This window comes from Onychomys torridus, chromosome 1, assembly GCF_903995425.1.
Source record: "Onychomys torridus chromosome 1, mOncTor1.1, whole genome shotgun sequence".
Taxonomy (NCBI): domain Eukaryota; kingdom Metazoa; phylum Chordata; class Mammalia; order Rodentia; family Cricetidae; genus Onychomys; species Onychomys torridus.
The window spans coordinates 177,375,614-177,387,718 of NC_050443.1; the positions used below are offsets into that span (position 1 = coordinate 177,375,614).

The window sequence follows — 12,105 nt, forward strand, 5'->3', positions numbered from 1 at the left end:
ACTATACTTATTATGAATTCATTATATAAACAAAATGTAAGTTAATAAGTTAAACTACTACTCATTAGCAGTTTATTCATTCTCTATAACATCATCAGGTAAATGCTCTTTTTAATCATAAGAAAGCTAAATCTAAAATTCTGTTTATGCCCTGTGTCATATGTGTTAATGCAAAAACAGTAGGTAACAAATTGCCTTCCCTTATTGTGCTCCTTCCTCATCTGCAAAGGAATTTTATGAATGATGCATCACAAGACTTCAGCCATTTATATTCAAAGACTGGTGGTTAATGTTTTCACCTAATGCCTGAGAATCTTAAAGATCTCCATAAATAATGAAGCCATTCATTGTGCTCAAGGATTCTGCCTTCTCCACTGATATGATTTTCTCCTCATTTGAAAGAGTATTTAATTGCATTGCCCATCCTCTTTAATATTTAATAATAATTTTATTAAGTGTATAGGATGAGAGGAACAAGATCTGTGGTATCTAGTGCTGGTCATCAATTTTTTCTTATCATGACTTAATGAATATTATAATTACAAGGAAAGGCAGAAATATAAATTAGCTTGGTAGTTGGTTGGGACTTGCAAACTGAGTGGTTTCAGCTAGGCAAATCCGGCTTAGGCACAAATACCTAGTGGTGCTTCAGGGGCCTTGCATGGATCATCTGCACTTTAAATAATGACACAGGCTGTGGGTAAAGATTTGAAGACAGTCACTCACAGCTCCTGCTGGTGCCACTTAGTCTTAGCAGGTGTATGTTTCTTGATCTCTTTGATGTATTTTGACAACTTTTATTTTTCATTCCTTGAACATTTTGGATAATGCTTTCCTCTCTGCTAACACAAATGCACGGGTTATTTTGAATGGGAACCTTACTATATACCTCTCATCATAATAGCACTTTTTTGTTTAAGTAGCACCTCACACCTGAGGTTTTTCCAAGTGCTTTTGAGTACATTTTTTTAGGCCTGTAGGTGGAGGTCAAGAGAAGGTTGTTTATAGGTTGTTTGTAGCACCATACACTTCATGCGTCTGAGAGGGCAAACCAGAGCCTGGGAGAAGGTAGACTTTGTCTTTAGCTTTCCAGATTTGTATATATACAAAACAATTGCTAAATTTTCAATGCCGTTTGTTCAGAAATGAAAACAGATATTGTCGCATTTAATGTGCCTTTAAGCCTGTTTTAAGCAGATCATTTTTAACCCCCTTCAGCAACTGCTTCGAGAACGACAGCAGATGGCCAGCCGTCCCTTTGCTTCTGTTGATGTAGCACTGGAAGGAGGAGCCGAACAGACAGACTTTCTACGAGGGCCATTAGAGGTAGGAACAGTGGTGCTGAGGGGACCAGGGTGATTTGCATATTTATATTGCCTCTCTAATCTGCATCTGCTTGTGAAGCCACACAGAGTCTGATTATCTGGAGTTGACAAGATTCAGCCACATATGTTATGGTATTTTCAAGGCACATAGTTTTAATGGTATGACATGAGCTGTAACAAAAGCCACTGGAGAGTCTATTAGCTTAGGCAAGAGAGACAGACTGCTCACCTGGCAGCCTTTGCCTGACAGGTAGGAGCTGAAGGAATTTAAGGTATAGTTACCCTGGAAGAAGCTGAGTGCCATAGTTAGTCCTCAGAGGACCCTGTGGTCCCTGCTGGACAATTCACATCCATCTTTATTAGCAACATTTTACTGCAAAAGGTGTGTGGAGATGAGCTGCATTTTAATTACATAGTTTAGCTTTTAAAGTTGAATGTACAATATCCTGGATATTTTTATTTCTGGAGTATGACGATTATCACGCAGCTGTGTTGCATGTGCAGAAATAGAGAGAAATGGAATAAAAAGTGTTGTGTGCATTTGAATGTGATGTTGGAATCTGAAGAAAACTGAAATCATGACCTTCCAAAGCTGTTGGAGGCATTCTAGTTTAATTGTATACTTACTTGTTTATGCATAGTCTGTGCAATGTTTAAGATGTAAGAGCAAGAAACTCCAGAGTTGACATCTTTTCTTCTATCTTTTAGAAATGCCACTATTTGACTAACTATGTTATCATCAGATTTTTCCCCCCAAGAAAAGGGAGGATTTCAAAATCAGAGTCATCCTAAAACCTAGGCACAAATATATTTCATTTTTTCTGTGGGGGCAAAGTCTTGTTATTGTTAAAAATTAAACCCCAAGCATACTTCATGAGTAAAATAGTTTTTGGATGAACTAAAGTGTGTGTGTGTGTGTGTGTGTGTGTGTGTGTAAGAGAGAGAGAGAGATCAGTGTGTTGCTTCTATATACTTAATTTTTTCTTACTCTAGATCAAGGTGGCATGGAAAACTAGAGCATTAAAGAGAGGTAGGTACATAGCTTCCATTGCTGGGAGAGACATTACAAGGCAGAATGTATGAATGAAATATATAGCAAATGCTCTAATTTTGTTTTGGTCCCCTGTTTCAAATAATGTTATTCTAAAAACTTTAAAAACAAGCAGGAAATCTAGACTGTTCACATCTAAGTCTCTGTTGTCTCCAGTGTGACATGTTCAAGCCATGGGAGAAATAAATGTAAGGGACTGTGTCGTAGACCGTCCGAAAGGAAGACTAGAGGAAGAGTGTGCCCGTTGCCGCACATGCAGCTGCTCACTGGAGTCTCTCAGTGGCTCCTTGACAGAGTACTTGGTGCACACGTGTTCAACATGTGGCCGTTGTTTTTTTTAAATGTTTTCCTGTAGGCCCTCCAACACCCCTGGGTTTGCAGCTTCTCTGTGTCCTTGTTTCAGCCCTGTTCCTTGTGCAGTAGGGCCGCTAGTTTTCTCTCTCCAGCCCACTCCAAGACTGTTTTCATGGATGCTTACGCTGATACAGCACTGTCCCCCAAGGCTTGCTTCTGCTACTGGGGTATGTGGTGGTGGGGGGGAGTGTGCAGGGCAGAGAGAGAAACCATTTTCTTTATGATCTCATTTCTTCACTTCTGAGTATTGTGTGTTTTCTTTTTCTGTTTTTCATAGTACCCCGTACTCATCAGTGGTCCATAGAAATGCTTGTTCCTCCCTGCGTTTCTTAATACACCTTTCTTTCCCTTTAGCTCATCTCAAGCAAAATTAATACAGTAGTTTGTGCATGATACCATTTCTGCTTCCAAATATTGAAAGTAACCAGAAGTTTTGATATATATCATCAGTGAACTTCTTTATTATAGCATGTTTAAATAACAGTGAGCATCCTTTACTCTTTGCATCTCTGACTGCTCCCCTAGTCACAGAAAAGATGCACATGAGTTGATGTAATTGCTGAGTCAGCAGTTGTGGTGGGCAGAAGTGAATGCATAGGAGTTTAGTGGCCTGCATGCCTGGCTCTGAGAGAGTCCTGCACCATGCCACGCATAGGAGCATGTTATCTCTCTACAGTCCTGGCCTGGGAGACTGCTTCTGCAGCTTTCCTGCCCCTACAGCAGCTGGTGAAGGATTTGTGTATCTCAGGCCAAGGCACTAATGCCTTGCTCCTGGGCAGGCTTCCATTTCTTCCTCCGAATGGCCCAATCACTTGCCTGCTTTCTTTGTGTTCTGAGACATTGGAGGAATTTCTGACGTCTCTGAGATTCATCAGTTTTCCTCCTCTTCCATGTAATCTCCATGTCTAAAGTGACAGTTTCGCTACCTGTGCCCTTTGGTGGCAAAGTTCACTCTGTATCATGTAGATTATGCCAACATTGGGATTCTTAGTTTTCTTTCTGGTGTTATTGCTCAGTTCTCTAAATAACCTGAATGCCTTTATGTTTTTTATACCATTTTTCCCCAGAAATTCAGCTACAAGATATAGAAGGGAAAAATAATTACATGCTAGCTCCCATTTAGCAAGTCCATTTTACCTGCGGTTGAGTTCTAATTATAGAAGTATGGTATTTTTAGAGCCTGTTGAGCTATAATTCATAAAATATGAGTTCACAAACTTAGGTATATGCCCTATTGTTTTTAGTATAAACATGGAGTTGTATAATCATTTCCCAGATAATATATGATATTCCTATTTGCACTCATCACAGTTTGGGACTCTGTCTATGCTGCGGACTGTTAGGAACTACAGGTTTATATTGTGTTGTGCGCAGGGACTGTATTTCTGACTGTCTAAGGCAGGTTTGTTGTGCTGTCCAGGGTGGTTATTCAGTCCTCCTGCCTGAGCTTTCTGGGTGTCTAGAGTACAGGTATGCAGCATCATGCCCAGCCCCCGTATTTGTTAATAAAGTTCCTCAGATGATAGATGTTTGGATTGTTTCTATTTGGGAATAGTCTTGATGAAACTGTCATAAATATTATATTAAATACATCTTACTTTTGCTAAGTTCAAGATTATAATCAGTGGACGTTGAAGTTTTATGAGCTATTGAAGACTCTGTGTTGGATGGTGTAGTTTCTCTTTTGAAAATCATTGATCATGAGTGGAGAGTTTCTGGGCTGTTCTCCTGATGTATGTCTATTTCTGGCAGTGCCATATTGTCTTGATTATTGTAGCTCTGCAGTATGTTTGGAATCAGAAAAGGCAAGTCCTCCAACTCTGCTCTTTATGCAATTACCTTGACTCTTCATATCCCTTGAAATTCCATGTAAATTTTAGGATCAGGTTTAATTTTCTACTGTGAAACACTGCAGTTCAGAATATATTTTTAGAGCTTAAATTGGTTGTTTGCTCCCTCTTTTAAAAGTAAATATCCGAGTTGCATCTCTGCAGCTTGATGCTAATTTCTTTCTTTGGCATCCTTTAGAAAATAAGTAGAGATTTTAAGATTACATTTCATTTCCTGTTTGCTCTGCTCTTTATAATAATTGCTACTAACTAGAAACTTTCTAGCTGTGGTTTATTTATCATTATTGTGGAATACCAAGAGCGGTTTCAAATTTCTCTGTTTTTAAATACATATAATGGCACAATGTGGTTTATTGATTGCTTACATGACTAACTGTGAAACCTGGGGCCATTTTGAAATCACATTAAAGGATTTATTTTATATGAACTGAGAACCAAAGTACTTTAAATTATTATGATAGGTTTTTCTTACAGTTCAGTATTAAAACCCAACACAATACCACAGGTCAGTGGGCTATTAATGTTATGCAAAAAATATTGGTTATTCATAATGTGGTTAGCTAAACAGTGAGTTTATAGTAAATTAAATCTGACTCTTATGTGTACTCTTGAGATTCACATTGGAATGGTCAGGTGAAAATTTAAGGTAGAGTAAGAGATGATATCTTTTATATACCTGAGGTTCACCACAGCTGGGGTAACTGTGCCCTTCTGTTCACCACAGCTGGAGGTAACTGTGCACTGCTATGCATGAGCTCACACATTTTAAGTTGTTTAAAATACTGAATCTTTAATGGACTTTAATAGTTCAAACCCCATAACAAATAAGTTACTCACAGGTATTAGGTTGAAATGAAGACTATGTTGAAAATATATTTTCCTGTTCACTTCTTTTTAAATTAATTTATTGTGTGTATGGGTGTTTTGTCTGCTTGAACATCTGTGCACCACCTTCCTGCCTGGTGACTAGGGAGGCCAAGAAGAGTATTGGGTCCCATGGCACCGGAGTTAAAGGAGTTGAGAGCCACTGTATAGGTGCTGGGACTTGAACCTGGGTTCTCTGGAAGAGCAGAGGAACCATCTCTCCAGCCCCTCCCCATTCACTTTTGCGTGGTGTCCAATGAATGACAGTTAGGTCACTGTTTATGAACCTGTAGATATCATTGACAGTCTCTCTATGATGTCATACTTTCTCTTGATGATTCATTGTAATTACTTCTAGCCAAGTGCTCCTATTTCTCCTATCACAACACTGACAAACTAGGTAACACTTTAATGATGCACCTTGAAAGACATGTTAGCTAAGTTGTAAGGTGATATATTTGGATTATTCCTTATACATATTGATACAAGCCTTTCTGTAATTGTGTACATACTGTATTAACATAGAAAATATTGAAGTGACAAGAAAATTGGAGAATACAATCTGGGCTCCTTTTTGTTTATTGAAGATGACTTCACACATGTCCAGTGCTCAGAGTGTTACCACATATTCCAAGTTAGCGTCTCCAGCCACAGTTGAACCTTAGGAGACAGACTTTGGTGGTCTCTAGTGGGATCTTGGTGCTCTATCACCTTTCACCCACAGTGATTGATCCACATTCTGTGGGCCTTTAGGATTTGTTGACGAACGTTAATGCTTAGTTAGGTACATGCTGGGCATGCATACAGGGTAGTCTCAATCATATAAATGTGGATATATATGCCAAGGGAAGAAACCTACTTTAGATCTTCCTAGGTCATAGAGAAGAGTGAAATGTTTGATTGGAGTTTAAAATGGTGTTTTTCAAAATTGGTTCATATACCGTTCCCAGTGTGATTGAAAGCATTAGTCCAGTCTTATTACAATAAAGAACCCCATAAGACAATTAGAACTGATAGCTAAATCAGTAAAGTTACAGAATATAAAATAAATATCCAATGGTAAGCAACACTTCTATATACCAGTTCCTAATTTGTTGAAAAACAAATAACGACTAAAATCTCATTCTTATTAACAGCAAAAGATATCCAGGGATATATATATAACCAAGGAAACAAAAGACTGGTGAGTGAATATTATGAAAGACTAATCAAAATAAATGTCTAAAAATTGGAAATATCTACTGTGATCATAGAGTAGAAAAATTGACATTGTTAAAAATGTCTATATTATACAAAATGACCTACAGATTAAATGAAGTCCCATCAAAATTTGAATTGTATGTTCTTTAGAAATAAAATAAGTATTTGAAGGCATATGTGGAATCTTAGCTGCTGACTGAGTTTGTGAGCAGAAAACAGCACTATAGGCATCGCAGTGCCTGAACTGTGGCATTAGAGTAATGACGACAAGGTGATTGTCTTGTCTAGTTCTACATGTGTCGTACAGTCATTGAGAGCTGAGAGATACTCCACCCACCTATGTTCTCATCATTCTTGACTTTAAAACCACTACATGTTGGAAACAGACCAGTTTTCCCTAATAAATGGTTTTCAAAACTGGATATTCACCTGCAACAGGATGAGATTTTGCCCATATCACTAACCCTCCCCAGAATCAACTCAAACCAGATCAGGCTTAAGTGAATGCCAAAGGCCAAACCCACAGCACTGACACATGGAAAATCACAGTGTCAGTGTAATCAGTGATGACATGGATAAGACTCAAAGGCAGGGGCAACAGAAGCAAGAGACAGTGGTGGTGTGTCAAAATAAGATGCTTCTGAAAACAAAGAATCAAGCAACAGAGTAAGGAGACTGGGCCTTCATTGTGGGAAAGTTTTCAGATTATCCATCTGAAAAAGAATCAATATTCAGAATATATCAAAGACTGAATACCAAAAGTCCTTCAAATTCACTCTAAAGAAAAATGAGCTAATTGTGTGACTTGGGTTCTTGAAAGAAGAAATTCAGGTTGTCAACAGATTTATGAAAGAATGCTCAAAATCATTACTTGTTAACAAAATGAAAATTTAAATTAATGAGATGTGGTATCACCCCAGTTATATGACTTTTACCAAAAAGATTAAAGATAACAAATATTACTGAGAAAATAGAGAAGTTTTCAAAGTGGATTTGTACCATTGTCAGTTACATATACCTTGGAGTCCTCCCTGGCACTGGGCATTGTTGATTACCTTATTCTTCTAAGGTGTGAGGAGCATTTCATTGCTGTGCTTGGGTTTGAGGAGTCCTTTCTTATTTTCCAAAAGAGGTAGTAGCCAGCCGTACAGCAATACAAACCACAAATTTTGATTTTTTTCATAAACATTTTACATAATATTAACTGATTTATATGCTAAAATAAAGATATTAGTCATATTTGTGTTTTAACCACAAAATACTAAGGCATCTAATTTACAAAGATAGAAATGTTAATTTGGCTCCCAGTTTTGGAGAGTCGAAGTCTCTGGACGGGACAGTTGTTACTGTGTTAGCTTTTTGGTGACAGCAGTAGGTAGCAGCATATCCTGGTGTTTATGAGAACAAGTGGCCATGCCCTCCGTAGGATCAGAGTGAAATGGATGGGCCCTAAATCAGCCCTCCCGAGAGAACTCACAGGGTTACACAGGAACCAGCAAGAGGTTACAGGCGAGTTATTTTTAAAGAGCTTGCCCCCCATTAACCTAAGGTTCCAGCTCTCTAGGACACCTCTTTTCCTAACAGAATCATCCTGAACACCAAGCTTTTAACACTCAGACCTTTGGGGACACTCCATCCAAACTGTAGCAGTAACAGTTAGGGACATCTTACATGTGCTTGTTTTTATAGGACTCAAAAATTAACCTGGAAAAGATCTTCATAAATAAATAGTTGGATTTTTCTAGCTGTCTATGAGGATCTCTTTAGTTAAATAACTCCATTTATTAAGAAATAAAATATTAATATCATAGATTGATTTTTAAATTAAAAAATGAGCATACCTAGAAATAGAGAAGTGAATTATACCACCGAGTTTCCACAGTTCCAGACTCTTGGCCAGTCTTGTTTTGTCATCAAAATAAATTTTATTTGAATCTCAGAGTTCTTGATTTATCATATTGAAATACTGAAAATAATTTCTTTTTAAATGTTTAGATTTAAACATCTAATTTCTAGTTTTGTTCTCTAAGGTTTCCGTAACCACCCAGTTTGTCCTGTCTGCAAGTGAAGTGTTCGGTCTGTTTATTATTCCAATCACATACAGTGGAAAATCCCAACACCTACGTGTGAACCAGAGCTCATTACACAACTTTGTTTCATGCACCAGCAAACTGTGTATGTGCTTTCTTTAATAGCCCTGTGTAGACACTGAGTTATGGGAATATCCGGGTTTGCTGAATGGAAGTTGCCATTTAACAATATAAGCTAGTTAATTTTAATTTAATATATTTTTTAAATAGCATGTTGACTATAATCTGTGGAGTACTTTCTTAATTCTTATTACAACACTGATCTAATTTTTCTCCCCAGGAAGCTTAGCTCAAGTGCAGAACCAGTTTTAATTAAGAATAAAAAAAAGAAAAGAAAACAAGGAACTTCATTGGGAATTCTGATCTTTGCTACCACAACTAAGAAGTCTATAAGCAACATGAGATTAGTGAGATGTTAGAGATGATAACCACATTAGGGATTGCCTATAATTGGGAAAGTAACCTTGACACATTTCAGTCCAACTCTGAGTATCTGTGGTTTATTATATTCCAGACAGTACCCATTACCCAGGATGTAGGGCTAAATTAACTTTAATGTTGCACTCTTCACAAGACATTCCATAGCTAGCAATAACATTAACATAATGCTGTTAAAATAAGAATTTCAATTATAAAGCAGATGAGAGTGTGAAGAACATGACAGCCTTAATGAGAAGCAGGAGTTGGTCCTTGCTATGATAAGGCACACAGTTATAGAGAAAGAGGAAACAAAACACAGCCTCAGGCTTTTCCTCTTGTGTCTTGTCAGCTCTCCTGATAACAGCCTTGGGTTCAGATCTATTCTGTGACTCTGCAGGCTGCTGCCAGCACCTTGGCCCTGTCCTCTTTCATTTGCTGCTGGAACACCTTTGATTGCTGTATGTTCTACTCTTACAAGCAGCTGAAAGCACGCTTTCTTACTCTGCTCATCCCTCCTTTGTTAAGAAAGGGAATCACCAGGCTGGCCTGTCTTGCAGGCAGGAAAACTGGGTCAGTGGCTCCAGAGTTTATATGGAAGTAGATTGGAATTAGTTGAAGGACCAGTAAGTGCTTATTCTTAGAACTGATTTTTAACCAAGGCCAAAGTGTAGTAAATGTGACCCAACTGCTTCAGCCTCTTCCTGGCTGCAGCATTGCCTGTCTTTGTTTTCATCTGGAGTTACGTGTAGATAGAGCTGTCAGAACACCCAGGGCCAAAGGCTGCAACCGAGAACTCTCTTGGTTCATTGGGGTGGCTGCAACAAAGATTCCATAGGTAGGGTGGCTTGTAAACACAAAAATTATTTCTTGCCCATTCTGGAACCTGTAGACACAGGAACAAGGAGATTTAGTGTCTGCTTAGGGCCCCACTGCTTGATTGATGAATGACACCTTTGCTGTGTCCTCATGTGACAGGAAGAGCAAACTGGCTCCACTTGTCTCTTTGTGACAACACTAATCACCTTCCCAAAGCTGCACTGCTGGATATTAACATAAACTGACCTATTGAGGGTGAGGTTTTGAAATAGGAATTTTCTTGGGAAAAATGCCTTCAGACCACAACCAGAGCACTCTGTTAGTTGTTCATATGAAGTCACTTCTGTGATATCTGTGTTTAGTACCCCTTTCTTGAAGCCTGTTATGTTCTGTAAAAGGTAGTGTTTGCTGTGGGATGTTCTGTAGTTAGAGTTTTCCTGCCTGGCCCAGTCAGGACAAATCTCTCTTACCTGCCAGTCCCACAGTCGCTCAGACCCAACCAAGAAAGCACACAGAAACTTACATTGTTTAGAAACTGTATGGCTGTGGCAGTTATCTACTTATCTACTTTTTCTATCTTAAATTAACCCATTTCTGTTAGTCTATACTTTGCCACATGGCTTGTGGCTTACCAGTGTCTTTACATGTTGCTTCTCATGGTGGCGGCTGGCAGTGTCTCCCCAGCCTTCTACTTCCCAGAATTCTCTACTCTCTTGTCCTGCCTATACTTCCTGTCTGGCCACTGGCCAATCAGAACTTTATTTACACAGAGCGATATCCACAGCACTTCCCCTTTTCTTTTTTTTTTTAAGGAAGGTTTTTAACTTTTACATAGTACAATTACATATAACAAAACAATTATCAAGCAAGAATTACAGTTACAATATTAAAGAAGATATCCTATCTATCTTACTAATGAATTCTTGCCACGTTGGGCGCCAATGTTCTGTATGTTAAATGTGTTGCTCTGATTGGTTAATAAATAAAACACTGATTGGCCAGTAGCCAGGCAGGAAGTATAGGTGGGACAAGGAGAGAGGAGAATGCTGAAAGGTGGAAGGCTGAGGCAGAGAGACGCTGCCAGCGACCTCCATGAAAAGCAAGATGTAAGGTAATGGTAAGCCACGAGCCACGTGGCAACTTATAGATTAATAGATATGAGTTAATTTAAGATATAAGAACTAGATAACAAGAAGCCTGCTGCGGCCATACAGTTTGTAAGTATTGTAAGTCTCTGTGCGTCTACTCAGTTGGGTCTAAGCGGCTGCAGGACTGGCAGGTGAGAGAGGTCTGTCCTAACCATGGGCCAGGCAGGACTGTAGAAAACTCCAGCTATAAGTGTTAGCAAATGTTTTCCTGATATGATTTAATTCTCTCTCTCTCTCTCTCTCTCTCTCTCTCTCTCTCTCTCTCTCTCTCTGTCTCTCTCGTGCACGCACAACCCAAGGCAGCATCAGTGTGGAACACTTCCTTGCCAGCCCTGAAGCTTTCTGTATTACAGAGTTAAGGAGGCCAAGGAACTGCCCTGTCCATCACATCTATAATTCATTATGATCAGCTGGGTTATTTTTATTTTTCAGCTATGCTGTAAATTGTTAGGGATTATTGTTTCTTCTTGTTTAATTTGGATTTTTCCCTTTGACATTTAAAAGAAACTTTTCTCATTTTTCCTTCTTTAAAGGCCTGGGACATACTCCTGGAGAACCCAAAGACTACTTTGGTTTTATTCCACCCGATATGTCACTATTTGTGCAGCATTTGTATAATTAATATGAACACTATCCCTTAATTTCTTTATAAATACATTTCTCATAAAACATGTTATCCATATTGCTTGCTCTAGAGCGTGACCAATTCCATAGTCTTTACTGCAATGTGCAGTATAATGCCCATAATGTTTGTGTTGTCTGCTCTTATATTTACTTAATCTATCATCAGAGGGAGCATGGCTGATACCTTTAAGTGAGCCAATCGATTATGCAGCATTATGTGTAGCTTTCACAGCAGCAATTTTCTTTTTTCCCTTAGGACCCTTAATTCTGGAAATGAGCATTCCATCTAGATTGAGAGTGTTCATTTATAAAGTGCAAATGCATTTTAGCTTATATAAAATATATATAAATGGTAGAGCCATA

General features: G+C 38.5%; 1 protein-coding gene across 2 annotated transcripts in view; it reads left to right on the plus strand.

The window, feature by feature from the left end:
- Positions 1–12,105, plus strand: part of Atrnl1 (attractin like 1) — a 577,179-nt gene that overhangs the window by 369,522 nt on the left and 195,552 nt on the right. Inside the window, exon 27 of one of the 2 annotated variants that reach the window (XM_036173756.1) lies at positions 1,219–1,326. The exons of the other annotated variant lie outside the window; for it this stretch is intronic. Coding sequence (XP_036029649.1) covers positions 1,219–1,326 — 108 coding nt within the window. The remainder of the gene's footprint in view (positions 1–1,218; positions 1,327–12,105) is intronic. 2 annotated transcript variants of the gene reach the window in all.